The sequence below is a fragment of the Strongylocentrotus purpuratus genome, unplaced genomic scaffold (assembly GCF_000002235.5).
Source record: "Strongylocentrotus purpuratus isolate Spur 01 unplaced genomic scaffold, Spur_5.0 spur5_scaffold_6, whole genome shotgun sequence".
NCBI classification, from domain to species: domain Eukaryota; kingdom Metazoa; phylum Echinodermata; class Echinoidea; order Camarodonta; family Strongylocentrotidae; genus Strongylocentrotus; species Strongylocentrotus purpuratus.
Genome location: NW_022145612.1, coordinates 13,622,717 through 13,647,333, shown reverse-complemented (window position 1 = coordinate 13,647,333; position 24,617 = coordinate 13,622,717). Strand labels below are relative to the sequence as shown.

General features: G+C 34.8%; 1 protein-coding gene across 1 annotated transcript in view; it reads right to left on the bottom strand.

The window, feature by feature from the left end:
- Positions 1-24,617, bottom strand: part of shr2 (orphan steroid hormone receptor 2) — a gene marked incomplete at its 3' end in the record, with an annotated part of 32,790 nt that overhangs the window by 7,366 nt on the left and 807 nt on the right. Inside the window, 10 exon segments of the mRNA NM_001123496.1 lie at positions 25-237; positions 713-855; positions 2,046-2,245; positions 2,994-3,143; positions 4,654-4,833; positions 5,136-5,376; positions 6,126-6,293; positions 10,938-10,985; positions 12,442-12,513; positions 13,150-13,283. Coding sequence (NP_001116968.1) covers positions 25-237; positions 713-855; positions 2,046-2,245; positions 2,994-3,143; positions 4,654-4,833; positions 5,136-5,376; positions 6,126-6,170 — 1,172 coding nt within the window. The 5' untranslated portion in view covers positions 6,171-6,293; positions 10,938-10,985; positions 12,442-12,513; positions 13,150-13,283.

Sequence of the window (24,617 nt, the reverse complement as noted above, 5' to 3'; positions counted from 1 at the left end):
CTAAATGTAATTTGCTTGGCGTACCTGAGAACCTGAAAGGCCGGTAAACTCCTTGCCCAGTGCATGGAGAGGAAGAGCAGTCTTGATGCAGACTCACAGATGTAATGAACATTGAGGAATTGAGGCATTGGGGAAGGTGTGGTCAGCTTGAACTGCATGTGATGATCAGAGAGCATGGGTGAGTCCAGTTTCACCAGCTCGACTTCAGATGAACCCCCATTCGCAGATTGGTCAATACTGCAAAAAATAAAGCAAGAAAAATTGTAATTTGATTGTCATATATAATAGGGTACATGTATATATGACATGCAGTGCTACTACTGGTGACAAATAACTAAATCAGTAAAACCCTAATCCAAATAACACAATGCTGCAGTAAACTGTCAATGGTAATGACTGGATGTAATTTAGGGGTAAAATATTATTTGCATGCAACAATAGCCTCTGTGCATACTTACATGTTACAAGAAACTGAAGGGGTTCACCGCCTCAATTGGGCTATTGCAGTGCATTTAATCATACTAACCTAGGATATCAATGTTACTCACAATTTTAAGAATAAAATAGTTATACAATATTACAGGTCTTCTTGTAGGTCACATAGCACAAACCAATAACATTTATAGGCTCCCATTACATAAGAGAAGAAAATTAAATTGAAATATTCATGACATTAATGATGATGATCACTATGAAGATGACAATGACCTACCTTAAATCTCCTGCTTCTGAATCCCCTGAGGTATTGAGTGCCTTGGTGAGGGCATCAAACGCCTTGGACACGTTGTCACCTCCTCCTTGAACATCCTGGTCACCATTTGATATGATTTGTAGAGTCTGAGATGGAGAATAGATCTGTATAAAGAGAAAAAGTATTTTCAAAATTTAACAAAAAGTGCATGATTTGGAGAGGCAATGTATTTTGTTTACTTTTGATCATAAAAAATGTCTTGGACACATCACCTCCTTGAACATCCTGGGGGTGTTTCACAAAGATCCTAAGTTGGACTTATTATGGAGAGCCATTTGCAGCCTTAAAATAAAATATATTCACAAGCAAAAATTGAAGTATTTGAAACTTTTCATGAATTCCACATTAAGAACATGAGAACTCCTTGATAAAAGACGATATGAATGATTTTAATCAACGTTTAATGCGTTTTAAAATAACTTTTTACAAAATATTTTCAAAGATGCAAACCATAACGGCTTTCCATAATTGTTAAGTTCAACTTAGGATCTTTGTGAAACACCCCCCTGGTTGCTATTTTATATGTTGTGTAGAGTCTGAAATGGAGCATAGAACTGCAGAATAATGACCAAAGGACAGAATTCAAGAGATTGATATACATGCAAGTGTAAGATTTGAAGAGATACTCTATATATCCTCAACTTTCAATCACAAATTAGTGGATTTGAATCCTAGTCCTGCTAATGTCATTAAATCAAAGTTGCCTTATCTACACCTGAATCTCTTCATCTTTTCATCTAGGTGAAAAGAATGATGGTCAGGAAAATTTCTTTAGGTAGGTCAGCTTTTGCTATCAATGCATCATGCAGATGATGATTATGAAGATCAGTAGGAAACGATACTTCTGTAATGGAAATACATGATTCACCAACTACCAGTACATGTTGCTATTTTCTTCACACTTTGTCTTGTGATACAGTGAACACCATTAACAGGATGGACAGACACAATTTCAATTACAAACCATGAACCAAATACCTGCCAACATTTGAAAATAAGAATTAGGAATTTCTAGTACGGTATGCCTTCGAAAATAAGAAATCTGTACCCATAACAGGCATTCGCACATGCAGTGGCAGTGTAACTGGCAATATGTGGTAAATCTGTAAAAAAAAAAAAAAATACAAAATTGTTGCTCGATCATGCAGCCATTCAACGTACGCAATATGTGAACTCTCAAATCGCAGCACATAATAAAACAAGCATTTCCAAATTTTTAGGTCCTTAAAATACAGAAAATCAGATTATTCTGGATTATTCGGAAGGGTTGGCAGGTATGTTTTCATGTTCTCACCTGTTGTGAATGACTTGGCCCTTCTTCCGTCTTCTTGTTCATATTGGCTAAGGATGTGACTACGCTGGCTAGCGTGCTCAGGTCCGTGGTCGAGTCTGAGGTTGAAGCCGACGGTGAGCTCGTAGGGGTAGTCTGAACGTTGAGTAGGATGCCTTGATCAAAGAGACCTTGCCTGTTGCCCTGTGGACTCTTCATATCACCTAAAAGGATGAGAGAAAAAATGGAAGTGGGATTAAAAAATAGGGTTCTGGAAGCATTCCAAATCGTTAGATAAAACTTATAAAGAAAAAGGAAGAAGAAATCTGTATAAAAAACCCTATAAAAAAGCTAGCCAAAACAAACAAATACTATTTTAAAAATCCTCATCTTATAAACCTTCCTTTTCCCCCAATAAGATGTCAATAGAACATAATCTATTTATGACATTTGGCTCTTACAATACAAAACTACAGTGTCATACAAATAAAAGGTAAAACCTATGTATAAGTATTACATGTACACTGATTCTGCAAGGAGATACACGTTTGAACAAAATAGAAAACTTTATTGAATAATAGACCAGTTCACAGGAATGTTGACATCTGTCTATACCATTTCATACATGTGTAGCACATACCAACCCCTCCAGTTTGTCTCAGGTTAAGCCTATAGACCTATAAGCCTATATTCACAACAAGTCCAATGGACTAGCTTATTACTTTGTCTACTGTTTCTACGACACACACTCCAATGCACCTCCCAATACTCCTCTGTAAATTTCCTACACTAACTGAATTCCAAACTTCAATTCTGAATAGAAATACATGACCCTAAATCTAACACTAAACCTAACATAAACCCCAATTGCAACCTTATCCCTAACCCTGTATCTTGATGGAAAAAGCCTGGAGAGAATGTCTCTAGAGCAAACTTGGTCTATTCAGAGCTATACTGCAAGTGACATGATACCTCCTGCCAGGACACTGCCAGTCACAAACGTGGGCGTAGCGGTCAGAGGACTTCTGATGTCCTTCCTGATGTAGATCTTGTCTGTGGATGCAGCACAGTTGCCTGGTGTCTTATCCCTTGTCTTGAGGGGAGATCTCTCACACTGTACAGCTGCTTGGGGGTAAGAGGTGCAAGAAAGGGCTGATGTACTTATGGTTGTCGGTAAAGGCTATCCAGTAGTTACACACAATTTCACAACTTACAGAAAAGGTTGAGTTCTGGCAAAGGGAAAAAAATAATCTTTGGGTTTTCTCAATCTTTTTATGTCAGTTTCATATCACAAACGTCTCTTGAAAAGGGTTGTTCTTCAAATGCCCTCCCAGGCAAAATATAGCTGAAGTGTTAGGACAAAGCAGTCATGCCACGTGTGTATGTAGTCCCATAAACTGATTTCTGTGTACAGTGCATGTGCCTTGCATCATGATAGAGTCATTTTATTCTCAATTTGAAGATTCAGAAACCTTATATTATACATCAATTACTATTTACTACATAATCAACCTCTCCAAATTGCTTCCATACAATTTCTTTCACATTCTTATTGCATGGCCTGAACTCAACTTCATCTGTGAAGGAAGAATGAAATAAACATTACACTTCACATCTATGTTCATAGTTAATAGTGAGAGTGATGAAAGCATACTAATATGTTTCGTATCCTAATTCAATATGTATAATAGAGCTACTCTATGACCTTCTTAACTGATTTATAAAGATAATTGATATAGACAAGTGTTAAGATTAGGGAGTATAAAATACAATCATGATAGCTTTAAGTAGCTGATCACACACATGTTCATTGATACATTCACAAGCATCTCAGAAAATTACTTGGAAATTTATGATCAATTATAATAACAATCTGAGATACGATTTGAAAGATGTGGAAATAATTAAGTGTTGGTCAGTATTTTCCATTCATTAATTTATAATATACAGGTTTTAAAAAAATGAAAATATGGCAGGCTGCTTACTTTCTTTATCCATCAATGTTATATTTGGTAAAGAGAAATCACTTTCATGTACACTGTCATCAATTATTTGATTAAATAGTTTAGATTGTACAAATATATTATTTGGACACTTTGTACAAATTCTTTTAAATGCCATGACTACTTGTAACCTGGCGATCTTTAAATATGCATGTTAAATTCCATTAAATTCCATTGAAAAGAGGTTAATTTCCCATAAAAAGTACCCATTAAAAGAGAATTCTAGCAATGGAAGAGAAAATATTAGTAGAAATAAATGAAGAAGAAAAATACACCTGTTTTATCTGTGAGTTTAAATGAACACTTTGAGATATTTTAGGCACTCTTGAAATGATCTGATTTAATTGTATATTTCATCTGAATAATGGAAAACTGGATTGCAAAATACCAAGGTCTTGGGAAGAGAAGGGGAACAGACACAGGACCATGACAATATGCACAAGAGATGGTTAAGTTGGTTATAATACACATTCAACAACAGAGACAATCCAGATGATTATAGGAAGAGTGTAGTGGACACAAAGTGAAATGAGAGAGGGCGGCTATATAGGAGTGCTGGGGGTTATGTTAGAAAAGATGTTGCCAATTACTGGAAGAAGAGGAGGGAGGATCAACTCTCCCGCGCTTACAGTCCGACTTCATGCCCATGTCGAGGCACTTCTGCAGGCGGCAGTACTGGCAGCGGTTACGATTGTGTTTAATGATCTGACAGTCCTTGTTCCCGCGGCACGTGTAGCCAAGGTGCTTGCGTATGCTGCGTTTGAAAAAGCCCTTGCAGCCTTCGCAGCTGATGGCGCCATAATGCCGACCTGTACACGAGATAGAGGGAGAAACAAATTTAGAGATAGAGAGAGAGAGAGAGAGAGAGAGAGAGAATAAATCATAATCATTTAAATTCATTTATAAGCAGCTTCTAGAGCATCAAGAGTAAGCAGTTAGGAACTTTTAAGGTCATTTTAGAAGGTTGACATGCATATAAAGTTGTTAAATTTCTGTACCTACAATTTTGCAAAAGTAAAACCAACAGTTTCTGGAGTATGTGAAATACCATCATAAAATACATCTACCCATAGAATTTTTTTTTTTTTTAAATCTGAAAGGAAAAACAAACCTGAGGCTTTATCTCCACAGACTGCGCATAATTCAATGGGTCTGGGTGAGGTCATGCCCGGCTTGGCCATCATCTGAGCCTGGCTCATGCCCTGAGCAGAGAATTTGATCAGGTCTTCTTCTCTCAACTTGACCAGTCTCTCAGCTGTAGCAGCATCTATCGTGGTGACAGTGGTCCCGGCCGAGGTCTGAACTCGCACCAACTGCTCCACAGTTTGATCGTTTATCTGCACTTGTTGCACCTTGATGAAATAAGATGAAATGGATGTATAAGATCATTTTAAAAGAACCTAGAAATCTAATAATATAGTAAATATGTGATACCAAATGCAAAACAGAAAAGAGAGGAGATAAAGAGAAAGAGAGGAGGGGGGGGGGGGAGAAAAGAAAAATCTAGAAATGTATAAATCATATGGCAATCCAATCACTTGCCCTATTTGTCATAGTAATCATTCCATTTACACACAATACCAAATCCTCAGTACGAATACACACATGATGTCCATGTGCCTGGAATCAGACTCTTGCTAGAAATGTGTTTGTCATGGGTCCAAATAAATTAAATTTAACCCATGTGGCATTCCACAGGGCAGTTTGGCAGGATCAAAGCCATTTTGCAGGCTGATAGTAGATATTGTCATATTTAATACCCCTTGTCAGCAATCTTGCGGGGTGAATTTGCCTTTAGTATTTTTCTGAAGTTCCCAAAGCTTGGTATCTCCAACAAAAATATTAGAACCCTGCATGGAATACACTCAGTGAGTAGTAACTACAAAGGAAGACCAGCACTACATCATTACAACATCAACATCTGAAAACACATCTTTTTAATTAACTGTAAATCTAAGCATATAAGGAGCTCTTGTAGCGCAGTAGAATATGTACTTAATGTTGGATAGTTTCTGCACTCTATAAATATATTATCATTAATATTATTATTATCAACCATTATACAATAACATACTATCATGGCGTAATCTTCCCAACCAACCTTATAGGCCTCGACCGGAGTGGCTTGAGATGAAACCATGCCCATTGAACCTAGGACCTGCTGAGGCATGCTTGTCATGGCGATGTGTTGAACCTGACCGGATGGTAAGTGGACAGTCTGTAAAACCTGTGGATGAACACCGTGGTCTAGGCTGTTCACATCAGAGATCTGCAGAGAACAGATAATTTGCACTTTATAGATAAATGGCGTATTGTCCTATAAAGCCACTTGATGCTAAATAATATATACTCTAATCTGCTTTCACATACTATTTCAACCACTGGGAAAGTACACTAACTATTCAATTTCAATTTATATAAAAAAGGGGAAAAAGTTGTATTTTCTTATGTGATACTGATAGCAATTAATACATTTAAATGGGGGTACTTGTTTGTGTATTGCATGTACAAATGCATTTATGTAAGATTTTCTGGTATAAACAAAAATTGTCATAACATTAAAAAGAAAGAAAAGGAAAACTGCTAAAGCAAAAGCATATATCAATAACGAGTCTATTAATAGCTTTATATCCTCTAAGAAGTTAGTAAAATGTTTGTATCATAATTTATGCTAGTTGTAATTCAACCGTCTTTGGTTAGTCATTTTATATAAAGTCAATGTACCCTCTTTCTCCTTAAAGACATTCACAAAACTGAACATCAAAATAGAATTATATGCACAAATTTAGTATTGCAATTTGCATGCATTGTTAAAACAATATAAACATGTACATTATACATGTACATCTGAAGACAGTTTTCTAGAAAATCTTTTCATTATGCAACCAAGAAAATCCTTGTTTTTTTCTCATCATACTATTTGTAAGATATGAATTCAGTTTGATAAGTGTACAAAAGTATTCTTTTCTCTGCGAAGGTTCAATCACTTCAATGTCGATCAAAAAGGGTATAAAACAACGAATATTGCACAGAGAATAAAAAAGAGGTCAATGATTTAAGAACAGCAATATGCTAATAAGGTCTGAAGGATGCACTTGATACACCACAGGACACAAGTCTGCGTATTCTTTCAGGTAATATATTATGCACACAAGCAAACACGGCTGGTTATTGTGGTTTTTCCTCCATAATATTTAAATAAAACAAGACATTCAGAATAGCTGTACTTATCTCGACATCTAGTTTTGATACCGGGTGGGAGGAGGGGGTTGTAGAATTTTCTAGCTTTAAACTTTCATGTATTTATCAACTATTATTTCAAATCACTATCTATGTACAAACAAAATCAATTTTGTAGTATTGATTTTTTTGTCCTGTTATTTTCGACAAGATGTTTTTGACAAACTTATCTGGTCATGCTAGCTAAAAATGCAGAATCCATTAATACTACTTAACTTAATTGTACATGCTGAATGATATCCTGTTTAATGTTTATTATTACACCATTACATATTTGATGCAGAATCACAGATAAGTAGATTGCAAGGACATATCAAACCTCTGGCCAAACTCAGCTTCACTGGCAAATAATATTGTTTTATACTACTCATAGGAAGTCATGTACTGTATTTTACTGTACCTATATGGTCGTCCCTTCATTTAATACTCTTTAACTAAATATCTCAATAATGAGAACCCTCCCCACAAAAAAGTGTTAATAATATTATATTTGTTTTTGTACACTAGAGCTTTTTCTTGAGCTTTCAAAACCTAGATCATTTGACAAACTGTGACTATACATAACATGAACTAAAATGTAAGAATCATGCATAGTCATTGTCTCAATATTCTGGTTAAAAACAATAGTGTTAAAGTGAGGTTCAATGACATTTTAATATGTGCAAATTAGAATCAGTTAATGTACCAGAACACGACTCTACTCTATGACTTCAAATAAGACATGAAAGTACATGATGAATAGTGAACTGCATATTACATGCATAGCAATGTGTGTTTAGGCTTTATATTAGAATTCTGCCAGCGGAATATTGCCCAAACCGCAGCAGTCGTGAGGAGAATGTGGTTTTATAAGGGCGGGATGGTGGTGGTGGGTACTCTAGGTGCAAGGGTGTCGATTTGTATCCGTGGTTGGGGGGGATGATAGGTGCCAAAATATTTTCGGCAATGGATCAAAGCAACCAAAGTGGTAGAAGCGTGTGGCAAGTTGCACCCCTCCCAAGCGCGTAGCCAGGATTTAATTTAAGGGGGGGCGGTAGTTAGCACACGAAGCGCGGTTCCTAGGGGGTTGGGTGCAGGGAGGGGGAGTCCCCCCCCCCCCCCCCGCAAAGCGAGAAAGCTTTCACGTTTCACTAAATTATTAGAGAAAGAAGACGATTCGTTGGACCGTTCTCCACTCTTAATCCTTGTTTGAATTAAATTCTCCTTCCTCCGCGCGTAGCGCGGTAGCTCTGACGTTTCATTAGATTATTAAAGAAAGAAGACGATTCTATGTACCATTCTCGACTCTTATTCCTTGTTTGAATCAAGCTCCCCTTCCCCCGCGCGTAGCGCGGAAGCTCTGACGTTTCATTAGATTATTAAAGAAAGAAGACGATTCGATGTACCATTCTCGACTCTTAATCCTTGTTTGAATCAAGTTCCCCTTCCCCCGCGCGTAGCGCGGAAGCTCTGACGTTTCATTAGATTATTAAAGAAAGAAGACGATTCTATGTACCATTCTCGACTCTTAATCCTTGTCTGAATTCATTTTTACCCAATCCTGCGCGAAGCGCGGAAGCTTTCACATTTTATTACATTATTAGAGAAAGAAGACGATTTGTTGTATCGTGTCCTTCATGAATTCAGTTTCCCCCCTACCGCGCGAAGCGCGGAAGCTTTAATGTTTCAATAAATTATTACTCTTTATCCTTGTCTGTATTCACTTTCGCCCATTCCGCGCGTAGCGCGGAAGCTTTCACGTTTTATTAAATTATTAGTAAAAGAAGACGATTAGTTGTATCGTGTACTTTGACGTTTCATTTGATTATTACTCTTAATCCACGTCTGAATTCAGTTGCCCCCCTAACAGCTTTGCCCTGTTCGCTAAATTATTAGAGAAAGAAGACGATTCATTGTACTGTTCTCTATATTAATCCTTGTCTGAATTCAGTTTCCCAACTGAAAATAAGTTGTGACATAATAATCTTTCTCCAAAAATGAAAAATGTTTTAGGAAATATCAGGAAATAAAATGAGTGAAAAAAATAAAAATAAAGATACAATGACGTGAATTTTAAAAAGGGTGAACGGAAACAACATAACAACTAGTGAACTATTTTATAAGTCATACTAATGTCCGAAAATCTTTCTCTTTGTCTCCGATCTCATCACGAAATCGTCACAGAGTTCATCTATGTTTACACTGTCCAGGATTGTCTGATGTGCATTGCAGATTGCTACTTTTGTGCTTCGCGCTTAACATTTAGCTCGTTGCTTTTGATGCTGCGTCTTTGCATTTGGCGCACTGCATTTCTATGATATGCTGTTGATTGAACAAATTGAATAAATTCATCAATTCCTGATGAAGCCGTATGAGCGAGAATTCAATTTATTCTTGTCTCATATACGGTTGTCTTATTAACTTCGTATATAATGTATGTATTATGAAAATGAGATAGCAAAATGTGTATATTGATGGTCATCTTGCGAGTAATAACAATTAACTACTCTCATCGGACTCTCATCATTAATTTTTCTCTTCATTTAAAAAAATAATTTTATGGTGAATTATTGGGGGGGATGATTGTACAGGCCATCCCCCCCACCTGAAATATTGGGGGGGATATATCCCCCCCATCCCCCCCGGGATCGACACCCATGTCTAGGTGTAATAATTATCAAATACATGTGTAGCAGTCAGTATACATATCGTTGTTAGAAGAAATATTTCAGGGAATTAATGAAGAGAAGGGGGAGTGTTACGTACCCTTACCTGGTTCATACTATCAGCACCTATATGTAACCCATGGACACCTTGGATTTGCATCTAACATTGGAGATATGAAGGGGTGGGGAGTGCCAAACTCAAATCAAATACTAAACAAATTCTACATTTCAAGAATCACACCTATATTGTACATGTAGAGGTGAACAGAATATTTAGAGGTAATAACAAGAAGAATAATATCTACATGTATAAGGATTGGCAAATATATAAAATAAGGATGAAACAAAATACTACAAAATAATTCATTCTGCAGAAATAAAAGTACATGTACTACAAAAAGCAAATTTGTTTTTGTACATACAAGGCTTGATATATATATATGTAACCTTTAGTCTACAAAACTCAGATTTCAAATCATTGAGAAAGAATTTTGGTCAAAGAGGCTATTCCATATTCCATATATTTCTCTTAATAACTTCAGTCATTCTACCATGTAACATCATCTAGATATTTGATTTACTAGTATGAGATATCATCAAGTAAATGATAGCAATGATGGATTGAGAAATATAATAACATACCACTACACAATTTTTCATATCTCATCTTAAAATAATCATATCAATGATGGGAAATATACAGTATACGGAAGATATACAGTATTGCATGAAGGTAAACAAAAATTTGGGAGTGTGTCTACTATAAGATCCGATTAATGATGGGGATCGTGAGGTAGTACTGTTGTTGCTGATTCAACGAGAGACAAACACTGTACCAAAATAAAAATGGAATAAACTGATTTAATAACAGTTTTTTCTATCATCAAGCCTTGTATGACTGATAGCAGGAACATATCAACAGTACCACTTGCACAAAGCACTTTGAAATCATATATATCACTTTGTGCACATCCATTGTGACATCACCATGAAGAAAATGCAATTTAGCAGAGTGTATTCACCCTTACCTGTTGTATTGTTCTATGGTCCATACCATGTACATCATTCATATTAACCTGAAAATAACAAGAAATACATGGTGGTTACCGTACTACATATGTAAAAGTATTTTACAATGATTTTATAATTGTGTTTGATGGTGTTTCATGAGGGCCCTTGTTGGATTGTATGCGGTAAAAGTGTAAATTAGCGATGTTCATTTCATTTTTTTTTAAAGTTCTACCAAAGCTCTCTCTATTAAAAAAAGTTTTCCAAAACTTGTCAATGTTTTGTTTGTTTTTCAGAGCTCTATTGGAGCTTCTCAGAACTAAAATGTTCACCACTCCCTTGCATTTGTTAATATTCAAAAAAAAATTATTTTAGGATCTATTTATTTATATCTATTTCCTTACCTAAACATTTCTGTATCTATTTATCTATTTGTTAATACATATTATTTGTTTGTGTGTGTCAGAAGGAGTGTTGTCTAGCATACAATTATTATTTAAAAACTAGATGGAATTTTGACTGCACGCAGTCGAAAATGATGCCTCCGCCATAGAGCAATTTAAACAAGTTTGGAGTTTAAATCTCCAGTGGTTCTTGAGATATCATGATAACAATCTCAATGTATGGAATTTCATAAGTTGACCTCTGTGACCCTTGACCTTTGACCTACGTGCTCCAAAATCTAATCAGATTGTCTTCCTATGGTGATACACACTATCATTAAGTTTGAAGTTTAAATCTCCAGTGGTTCTTGAGATATTATGATAACAATCTCAATGTATGGAATTTCATAAGTTGACCTCTGTGACCCTTGACCTTTGACCTACGTGCTCCAAAATCTAATCAGATCGTCTTCCTATGGTGATACATACTATCCTTAAGTTTGAAGTTTTTACATCTCCAGTGGTTCTTGAGATATCATGATAACAATCTCAATGTATGGAATTTATATTACTAGTAGCAGCAAGAACCTAAAAAGAAGTTTGAGATAGCATGGATTTGTTACACGTGAATTTTTAAATGAGCTTCCACAAAAATAATATTTGGTGGCTAATTTTGATAGAGATTAGTTTTTTTTTTTAAAGCACAAGATATATAAGTCCATGAAATACAATCAGAACAATACAGTCTGTAGATGAGTTATAGTAGATATTTCAAAAGTCAAAATGCAATGATTATAAAGCACTAAAAAGCAAACAAATTAAAAACATCAATTACTTTCTAATGCAACTCTTAATGTAACATAACATTTTTTATCATACTCTCATTCCTGTTGAAATGATATAAACTTGTTTCTGCAGTTTACTTTGTATAACAATTAACATAGGCCCATCTAAAATAGCTGAAAATCCCCTTTCTCTAGCTAGAAATCAAGTCCAAGTTTGACGATGAAAGGTTAATGATATGAACATGCTACAAACCAACAATGTTAATAATATGAATTCTTACATGGACATTGTACCTTGAATCACAAATGTTCTGTTTATCTCATTGTAACGATGCTATATATAATATTTTAATTACCTCTTCTGTTTCTTGATCTTCCTCTATATCTTCAATATCACCCTGCACTTCTTCCACATGCACTTCAGTGACCTATAGATTATTCAAGAGAAATAGTGTTTTCTAGTAAGATGTTCACTATTGCAATTTCTAGATACTAAATAAAATGGAGTACATACAGCATTATTAACGATTTTAATCTCAGTTTCAAAGTACAGAAGAAAGCCAGTACAGTTGAATATTTAAGACTTGCATGGTTTTTTGTACATGTACAATGGCAACTGCATGCAACGAAGGAGCTACACCTATACACGGAGCCCTGTATTACAAGATAAATGAATGTGAAACGATTCACTTTTTCATCATTTAAAAAAAACGTCTTGAGAAGATCTTATCTTATCAAAGAATTTTAGGGAGATTTTGTTTAATCTTTTCTTGTTGAGTAATACCATATTCTTTGTAGTCTAGAGTATTACTTATAGATCATTGTCAGTCAGATGCTTGAAAATAAGAAAAACAATGAAGTAAAAGTCTGCAAATACAAATGACCCTTCACCCCATAAAGGTGGTTTATCATTTTTTATGTTGCGATGTTCAATGTTGTAAGGTCAAGTTTTTAATTGTTATATGACTTGAAAAAATGTCAATAGAATGGAAATGAATGACTATAAATCCACTGCAAAGCTTAATGAGAAAAAGACCGGTCCTACAAGCATTCTTGATACCTACATCTGATATTCCATCCATAGGTTGACCATCCTCCGTCGTACATGTAATTTCCTGCCCACTCTCCACCTCATGAATTTGCACTGTTTCCATGGTAATGCACTGCTCTCCTCTTCCCTTCTCCCTCACTGTCTTCGCTGTAAATCAATAATGAAAACAAAACTTAGAGACTAATGATAGTCCCTTTACACTTGGGGTCTGTTTATATCTAATTGGAGAAGGTTTCATTACAAATGAATATGAGGCATTTTCTATCGATACTGTTTCTGTATTCTATGTATAGATGTAAAAATATTATAAATTGCTTTTGAAAATGTGTAAATTGAACTTGAATACATGTTTATGGCAGAATGTTAGTTATTTTGTCATTCTAAAACTAGAGGAAAAATTGAACTAATTATACCTTCCATATTGAAATAATTTTTTTTTCTATATATGGAAAGTGAACATGTACATGCATTACTTTCAGGAAAATGGAAAATTACAATTGTTGTATACATGGTATGCTTTGAGATATACGATGATATTCTATTTCACTTTCTGTTTGCAGACATGAAGCCAAGGCCCTTTCCTAGCTTAACGAGTTCACAGTACGCACTGCTCTTTACTCAGCAACCAAGAATGACATCTGACATTTCCAAAGGTCACCCTCTGGTTTCCTGATGCTGGTCATGTGCAGTGCTCGGGATTATCAATTATGCATACGACACACACACACATAGGAACGTGTCACACACTGTAGTCAAAGTATACACTATATCTCTACACATCGCAATAGCAATAATTCCTGGTTATACACACACACATATATATAAATAAATAGCATTAATAGATAAATATAATATTAATATGCTGCGTGTGTGAAACAAGATACATGTATTGTATGAGGCTTTGAGCTAATTTGTTCTTTGTACGACTTTGTACAGCTGTACATGTGTACCGTATTTCTAAGAATTCTGAATGTATTTTTCCTTAGTAAAAGGGTAATTTCTACCTTAACTACTTTGACAGATTTAAAAGTACATTGCTAAATGCATCAAATACAAATTTAGTCTGTGTGTTTGTAAACACAGCAGTTGGTGTCAACTTATGGACCCCAATCCCCCAATTTACCCCCAATTTGTACAAGTCAAAGAGACTTTTGGCAAGTAAAAGTCGGCTAGTCAGTATTAAGGCAGATGTACATTACTTCTGAAGACAATCCTTTGATATTTATTGTCATGAAAAATTGCTCACAATTGGGAGTGTGAATGCACTTTTGAATTCCCCAAGGTACTACACTGGCAGTGTATTAGTTTGATCGGTCGCATTGGAATGAACATAACATCTCCCAGATGCTACCTTCATATACATGGTGTCAAGTTATTTTATTTCGTCTTCTTTGGGGGGGGGGGGGGGATGGAGTCAGGAGATATTTTTTAGTAGAAAAACTTGGAACAAGTTGTGTAAAACTAAAATTTGTAAAATTCAGGAGGGAAAACAAAAATCTTAGCATCACAAGACTGATTCAATAGTTTTGTCATCTGAGAGACTTTTCTTGTAGACATTGTAATTCATGTACTCCATGGTAAGTCCCTGGGCATTCTTTTGACAGAGGATGTAGCTGGTCTGTGACCCATGAATCATGCATTTAGCGTCATCTGGAACTCTTTCTCTGTGATTTCAAGTCTGTCACATGACTCATTTCACATCCATTAAAGAGTTGATTCTACCCAACATCATCGTCAGGTAGACAACATCGACAAAAGCAGGCCAAGTTGTGCCAAGCACTCTTCGATGCCTTATATTACACATTCATGTAACTTTTCTTTCAGTTTTTCCCCCCTTTATAATGAAACAGAAAATTATAGATGGGACATGATGGATAAAAGATCTTACACATACACCTTTTGAAACACGTGGATATTCTACATCTTGTTTGTTTCTTGCCGGCAACACCAGAATTTCAGTGTTATTTGATCTTAATAATTCTTTAATCAGTACTGCATTTACATGTAAGGCTAAGAATGTCGGTACTTGCAAGTGTTGTGGTCATGAAGAAATGGTGTACTGTAGTAGAATATTTTCTAAAAATCATTATACTGCTACTAGAAATATCTCATACAAGACTTTGCATACATTTACTAATCTGGTAAAACATAAAGAATTAAAGCATTTTAATGAACAAAAGTGTGCTACAAACTTTTATTGAAGTATCCTTGACCTCAAATGTGGAGAAAACAATAACAAAACCTGAGGCTTGCTGAACCCTTTTAAGCTCAAAGTTGCAGGTACTGTACATGTACACATACAAGGTTTCATTTGTTTGTGAATGTTTTGACAATTCTGTTACATTTTCCCTTTTTCTTGATTCTTGTACTATTGTTACTGAAATTGGGCAAACTTTTAGTCATTGCAATGATGTTGTATCAGACTGTAAGTAAACACAGTACAAGAGTCAACATAATTTCCAATCATGAGTGCTTTTACACTGGACAAAGAAATCTACAGAAGTGAGATGTCTCTCTAGACCCAGGGGTAGAAAATGTGTACCTGTTAGTAAAAAAAATTTTTCTTTTAGGTCACTGTTACATATTTGGCCAAGCTAAAGCCAGCATGAATGCTCCAAATAAATCTGTGATACTTGTGTTAATACATAGCAGTACTACATGCAAGGCAGACTACTTTCCCATTGCAAATTCTCAAAAGAAAAACAAAGGCATGTCACGTCCTCGGTTAAATTCCATTCATTTTCCATTGGAACTTTTTGTATGTTTTTCTGTGTTTTGGGGTGTGTAGCCATGGCAACCAGAGGGCGCTTGACAGCCCCTGAAGTGTTGTAGATTATCAACAGGAAGCATCCTCTGCAACCCTGTAAAACCAGCGGATATGACCCTCCCAAGTTCAGGGCGGAGTTCACGTCTATCTACATCTCACCTTCCAACTCACTGTAGAGTTGCCTCTTTCAAATGTGAATATGGGCGAATCTTAGCTGTCAAATCTCTAGCAATGCTTTGAAATTTGGAATATATGACTATTTCTGTTGTTATTGATTCTCTTTTTTTTTCACCAAGAATTATTCATTTATTACAATACATTTTCAAGTTACATAATACAGTATATGTAAATATGTTCAAGGCATTACACTTCTCCAAGTACAATGATATTTACAGTATGTACAATTCTACATACATGTGCTGGGTATGTCTAGATTAAATTTCAGTTGATTTGTTGATTTGGGGCTTTGGCTAGTATTTGAAACATAAATTTTTTTTTTTTTTAAACGGTACTTATCCTATTGTTTACATTGTTTCATTTTGGTTTATTTATCGGTTGGGAGACACTGCAAGCCATTAACTAATTTTTCATGTGATTATTTCTGACATGTTCAGCTCTAACCCCCCCCCCCCCCATCCTTTAGTGATGGAAAAAGTGATAAAAAGATACTCAGAAGCAGATAATGACGCCAATCAAATATTAATTTTACAATAACAAAGTAAAATACAGCCCAGGATACAGAAACCTTTTTCACATTTAAAAGAACTTTATAAAAGAAAGTATATCTTTATTGTAGAATTAAACAAGCCTTAACAATTATTTCTTTACAATAAAATAAGGCTGATGCTAAATGTCATACTGCTAGTGTTATATCATTTTTTCAACCCTGTGATGTTTTCTATGTGTTGTTATCATCTTGTCTCGAAATGAAATAAATGAATAAATAAATCAAAATCAATATACATTAAGCCCTAAAAAGTATTTCCTTATAACTAAATGACACTGAAACAGAAACAAATAATCTCTTCCTCAAAGTTTTGCCAAATCACTATAAAAGTACAAAGAAAAATTAAAAAGGGGAAAAGGATATGGAGAAATAAATGTTATGAACTAGCTAATATTGTTATAATACACTAATGAGGGAGGAAAAACAAATTCAACACAAATGCTAGTTCTATATGCGATTTCCTTTAGCGGCAATGAGGTAAAAACACAATTCATATTGTATTAATGCCGAGCCTCATCATTTATGCACATTATCTTCGTCTGTGCATCTGAACTATTGACCCCTGTGCCTCAGCTCCCTCTGGCCGACTGGAGAGCGAAGTGCAGGCTTCTGCTGCATAAAGAGCTTTTTAATATGCATGCAAATGAGCCACTATTGAAATGTCAGCCAGCTATTGCACATATATTCCCTGGCTAAGATTATGGCTTAGTCTTTGAATACAGGCAGCAGGTGAAAATTAGTAAAGCCAAGTACATTTTGTACACACATGTACGTATTGCAGATGGGGTGGAAACACATTCAATGCATTATAATGAATGAATTTTTTCAAAGAGTGATAATAAAACTCACCAAACGGAACAACAATCTCTATTTCATTCTTTAATTCATATTTAAATTAATTTACACAATTTTTGGCTTGTTATTTTAATATTGAAAAAAAAATGACAACAAAGCATTAAACATGTAACAAATTGTAAAAGTGATGATGACGAAAGAAGTTCTACTTCTGGTTTTAACTGAGAGCAAAGTTTGTAATATTATAGGAAAAAATGCTTCATACTTTAAATGTCTAAATTATGCAAAATGCAATCAGGCATAGCCAAAATAAAGGGCATACATTAAAAATAATGAGAAATCATTAGCCATCAACTGAAATTTGTGAATTCAACCTTTTTTCTTGAATTGAATCTGTCAAATAGATTTGTTAAAATCAAACATATTTTGCACATAATTTGCAGAAAATAAGCATTACAACATTTTCCCTTCACAAACTGCAGGAGAACTTTAGTATAGAGTAACATTTTAATCACAATTAAGCCTTTCTGTTCTTTCACCAAAATTCTATGGGATTTGAAATTGTTAGGTACTAACATTTTAATTCTTCCCCAAATATTCCCTTTATGGTGGATGTGCCCATTTACATTTCATACACTTGAACCTAAAATGCCTCACGCCAGAAATTGCAAAGCTGGGTCTGTTTATAGACTGCATGATGGCGAGCAGCTGAATTTGTATAAGATTGACCTGACCTGAATAGAGCAGTGGAAAGGGCGTAGGGCTTTGTGGAAAGCATACATGTACAGCCTTGCACTGCTACTAATTAGAATTTGTTCATACTAAAATGAGCACGGTGAAGAGACTGGAAAGCCATAGCAAGAGAAAAGGAACAAGAGAATATATGATTTTGAACAAAAATTTTACAAAAAAGGCCAATGATTCATCAGATTTTCCTTCCTAAGAAATTGTGACAAGATTTTCTATGTGTGATGTATTTTTAATGTTTTGTACATGTACCTACATGTACTAAAGTTCACACAAAATATCTTGATTAAATTACATAAGCTTCAAAGATGTTGCTATAAAAATCCATGTATTCCTACAAATATCTGTTTCTTTGAAATACCCCAGCTCTCAACGTTCAAAGAGGCTAAGAACATTTGAACATTTATATACAGAGACGAGTCTTCAACCAGTGATGTGATAATTTGGGAGAACAGAAGAAAAAACAAATTTAAGAATTGAAAATCTGATGTAATCATAAGAAATATAAAATTAAAACCATCCTTTATAGATTTACATTCTTTCTAAATCCATATCAAAACAAAATTTGATAGGAATCTTCTGACCATTTTCACTTGGTAGTATCAATAGATGTACTGTACAATACATGTACAATTTGTACATGTATTTATCTAATCTTGGTTAAGCTGTTGTAATTAAAGTCAATTAAGATTTAAGTTAAAAAAAGTGTATTCAGACATACATGTTCATTGCCTTAATTTGAATATAAATAGGTAAACTTATTTGACATTTTTTGCAAACTCTGAAATTTTTCATGATTCTACATGTACAGCATTAAAAGGTTTCAAGTAAATACAATTTTTTACAAGAATACTTTCCATAATTTTCTTAAAGGTAAAGACCAGTAATGGTCATGCGATTGCATTGTGAAAGAAACGTTGTGGAATCGATCAGAAAAGGTTGATCATCTAGCATCTAGCATCTGCAAGGTTCTGGAATCATCAAAATGATAAGAAATTTGGCCCATTCTTCGTAAAGTTACAAGCACTATACACAGAAAGATGTATATGGGACTACCCTATCTCTCTCACACGACCATGAGAGAGATAAATTTACCAAATATATAAATTAGTAGGCGGTTTCCCGGCAAATTTGTTATCATCATGTATTAGTCAAAACATATTCTTTCACATGATTGGTAATGAGAGCTTCCATTTCATTTTTTGAAATTGGGGCGTTACCAATACTGGTCTTTACCTTTAAAAGAAGAAATTAACAAGACATGTGCGACTGCATCTCCTATGTCTCTGCCCTAGATTTAGTATAGGAAACAGATGGAATTTTAAAAAACATATCACAATCAAAACACAAAGCCTATAATCAAATTTCAACTGACGACCACGATCTTGACCTACATGTTCATGTACTAGCCCCAAAATGTAATTGGATCATCTTCCTACATGTATAGTACACTGTAATAGTAATACTGTCACCATGTTTGAAGCTCATACCTTAAAGAAGTTATTGATATATTGTGATAACAAGGGTAATTAAAAAGAAATGACCTCTCTGACCTTTGACCTATGTACCCCAAAAATTAATGAGATTGTCTTCCTATGGTGATCAATAAGTTTGAGCCTCATATCTCTTGTGGTTCTTGAGATATCGCGATAACAAGAATGTGGGACGGATTAGACAGACAACCCTCAGGCACCACCTTTAGTGGGGGAGGCATAAAAAGCAATATCTTTTTTTAATTTCCTACAACTAACATTATACTGTACATTTTATTGCATCATTTGCATACTACAGTAGTTTTCAATCATGTATTTTTCCTGTTGTCTGCATATTACAATGCACAAACACGTTTCAGATTAAATATGTGTATTTCCCTGAGCTGATCTGTATTACTTTTATAAAGCTACTTTGTTAGGTTTTCAGAGCTCTTTTGAAGCTCTCCACTAATTTATACTAATTATCTGTTTCACTAGCACAAACATGTACAGTATTTGAAGGGGCAAGGGGGCAATTTGAAACATTGTCAAACATACATGTACAAACCAACTGATAATATTCTGTACAAGTGTAAATAATAGATGATCTTAAAACAGACTTACAAAAGGAAATATGGACCAAACTTTTACCTGCTTGACTATGACTTCATTGAATACCTAACATATCTTGCTATAATATCATAAGAATAAAATGTATACACTGAAAGAGATTGGAAAGAGGAGCATGCATCTCTATGACCCAATGCACCTGTCTATACGAATTAGGAGATTTACTAGCTGAAATACATGGATCACTATTGACTTTTATGTTTTGCTATGTTGGCTATTCCAATTCAAATAGGGTACTGTAATTTTTCGTTTCTTTTTATATAATTCCTACTGCTTATAAACTTATAAACATGTCTGAAATAACAAAACTTAGGCTGACACTGTAAATCGGATAATGCATTGACTTGCATTTCAGAAGTAGACTTCCTGTCATTTTGGCTACCAGCCATTTTGAATTTCTAGTTAACTCAAAACATTGTCTAGGCTACATGTATCTCTATCCCTCAAAGGACATAGAAGTCACCGAAAAGCGAATACATTAGAACTGAATTGTGATGATTTAATCAATCTTTATACACTTCACACAAATTTCACATCATACTTAATTTACTTCCAGGTATACAGTATAATCTCTGACTCACATTGAATGTTCAGTTGTTTTAATCTATATTCAACTCTCAAATTCACGAAACAAAACTACAAAAGCAGAACATAACAGGTCCATATGTGGATGCCTTACATTTTTTTTTATGAAGGTGGCTATGGTTTTTTTTTATGAAGTAAAGTAAAGTTTGATCATATCATAATTTGTCTTTACACACTGACATGAACATGTACCTAATCATGTTGTAGCCTCACTAGCCTGCCTACTAAAAAGTAAAGAGGAATTTGAAGTTCAATATATTCAGCTAGAGTTAAAGCATTAAAAATTATATTATTAGTAAATCCAAATTGCTAAAAAATTCAATAATTTACACCCCCCAAAAAATATCCATGTATCGTAATTAACGGTGTATAAACCGCACCTTTTTGCCACCAAAAAAATTCAAAGTCGGGGGTGCGGTTTATACACGGTACCCGTACACCAAAAACAAAAAACAAAAATTTAAAGTTTCGATTTATGCCCCTCCACCTGGTGCAATGCCTGGCAATGTCTCCCAGCTCAGTAATCGGTGTGTTGACTCACCACTCGGAAACTAGAACAACACACAAATTAGTCTCTCATCTTGGTTTGAAAGTAATCTTTCTGATAGATCTCAATATGTAGTTTATAATAATAATTCCTCTAATTTTTCTTCTATTACAAGGCGTACAACAAGGTTCTAGATTCCTAGGTCCTCTAATGTTTTTTTAATTTACATTAATGATCTTACACATTAAGCTGCACCTCGTAGTTAAATGAAAGACCTTCCCGCGAGGGTTTTTTAACACGGACCTGGCTTGCTGCCGACAGAGTGGGCAATTCAAAAAAAAAAAATTTAGGGCGAAAAAGAGGGGTGCAGTTAATACACGAGGGCGGTCTATACACCGTTAATTACGGTACATTTAAAGTTAAAACGAATCTAAGAACAACCTGAGTTGTCATCATCATTCGTCCCAGTTCTTGTCATAATAAATGAGAATCTGAGGAATGTTTTACCAGTGTTTGATTGATGTAGCCTAAATTTAGTAGCCTATTAGTAATTCACATAATATTCAAACCGAGCACCAACATTTGGCAGCCCATCAGTAATTTCTGTTCAGATTAAGTACCACATTTCCTTCTGTGTTTCTGTCTTGCACGTGAAAGGCTGTGATTTGAACTTTATACCCATCGAGGAGCTTATCTATTCATGATCATGTTGAAAGGGGAAGTCCAACCACCCTGACATTTACATGTAGTGTGTGTTTTTTAAACAGAGAAATAAGGGAAACAGATTAGTGAAATTTTGAGCAAAATATGCTAAGAAAGTTTCAAGTTTTGGTCTATCAAATGCTTAAAAAAAGAAGAAGCATGGCTAGGATTATTTGGTCATTTAGAGTTGTTGTAGACCATGTTTGTTGATATTAAACGCCTTTTCATGACTTTCAAATGAATGAATAATATTAGTCTAAGAGAAGAGGCAAAACATGTGAGGCGCCATTTCGGATTATAATGTAGGGATGCATTTTTTTCTCCATTGTATGTTATAAAGCCTCTCGTAGCTTCAATATATACAACAACTTAAAATGAGAGAATTATCCAAGGTACATGTATGAGTGAATTTAGGTATCGAAGTGCTCAAAATTTAAAGAACAGTAAAAAAAAAAAAAAAAAAAAAAAAAAAAAAAAAAAAAAAAAATGCAAGGGTGTCGCTCCGATTTTCAGATCTGATCAAAGCCCCAACTTACAGGGTTAACTGATAATATTCCATTAGAGAAAATAGAAGTTCATGATTTTTTTTCTATTACAGAGCTGGGAGAGGAATTAGAGGAACTTGCAGGATATGTCATAGTCAGAGTTGTCAAATTGTTTTCGATCAATTGCAACTATAAACATTCATAACTTTCTTATTTCAATATTATTGGATTTCAATGCTCAAACTTTCACTGATGTCTCTTCGTTCGTTTGTGTCTCCTTAGATCAAGATTAAATCTTGATCTAAGGAGTAGTTGCTACAACCGGCCGTGTCAGACACGTTGCCCCGGGGTGCGAGATAGGACTCTTGTAGCGTGCCACCATTTAAAACAATTATACAATAACAATTGACATTAGATTTAATTAAAAGTATGAAACTATTAAAATTACTCTTATGTTACGGGAAGATATTATATATATATATATACTGTATATTGATTTGGTCGATCCAGTTCGATGACACAAACACGGCACTACTGGACAGAGATCCTAATAATTACAGAGCTTGGTCTTGTTGCTCTGTTAGCCAGCAGTTTAAGGATATGGAATCCCGCGTCACATTACTCACAAGAGTTATAATTTCTAACAAGCCAAGCTTATACAGAGCCTATAATAAGTAATGTTGTGCATGTACCACCCATCCGATCGATCATAAACTCAAAACTCAGAACTAAATGAAATTTTTAAATTAAAAAAAAACAACAACACAAAATGGTAACCATCTAAAATTTCATAATTGTGATAAATATCTACAAAGATTTATCAAGCAACAAAAATAAATAATATCATGTTAAAGAAAAAGATATATACACTCTGTATTCTTCTTTCGTGACCAGCATCTGACCTCAAATACTCTGCCAGGCTTGTACACAGTGAAGAGCCTTCTCATTTGCTGCCACTAGGTCTTCCAGGCAGCATTGGTCATTTAGGAGTGGACATCTGAATAGATTCTCTGATGTCTGTAAGTTTTCTGGTTCCATTTAAACCAAGGATGGACTTTCCCTTTAAATATTTAGGTGGTGGACACATATTTAGAAAAGATCTTTTCCCCCACTTTTGAGGATTAGAAAATTACTTTGAATGCATTTGCTTCAATGGAGGAGAATGGGTTCAACAATTCAATTGATCTTTTTATTTTAAAGAAATTAGACAAATGACAAGTAACTTGAAGTTAATCTGAAATTCTGAATGATTGCAAAAATCAAAACTTTTATTTCCTATTAATATCACATTCTTTGATTTCTCTGCTGTTCTTCATGACAACTTGATGTCAGAGGCTGGGGAATCTAATATGGTCTGAATATTTCACATATTGTTTGAATCGTTATTAAAAACATATCTTCCGCGTCAAAGACAATTCAAATTAGTCTTGTAAGCTTACATGAAACTGTATGTCAAGAGAACATCACCATATATATGTAGGTTGAATTATCTGTCAATTTGATGAATGTATATGCTGTTTTTCAAGTTTCATACACTCTATTAAATGTTCACGAAACAGACCGAAGTTCTCCTCATGCTTCAGTTAGGCTCATGTTGCATGCACGTGAACGTCTCGTGAATACTTTGTCTGTAGTCGTATTATACCAGATTGCCCCCCCCCCCCCCGAGTCAGGCCACAGGAAAGACACGTAGTCTCGTCATGCTACACCCCCTTTAAGAAATTGCAAAACTGAAAATGGCTTAGATCTATTTTAACAGTAATATGACAGGAGTCAACATTTTTTAAGTTTTTGAAATGTGAAATTTGGTTCATGATTTCTTATGTTCTACAATTTTTGTACAAATTGAAAATGCTGGAAATTCATGTTATTTCCACAAGCGCACTTTCTTTCAGGACCACCAGACCACCAGTGCTTATCCATGTTGATGTAGTTCGAGTTAACTATTTCTTGCTCCTCTAGGCTACTACAAATAGTACAGTTTTAACATTTCTTCAGGCTGGACTCAGTCTCTGCAATGCCAACTAATCATTAGTCCTGCTTAGTTTAAATTAAGACATGTGCACCATTTACAAAATACAGGC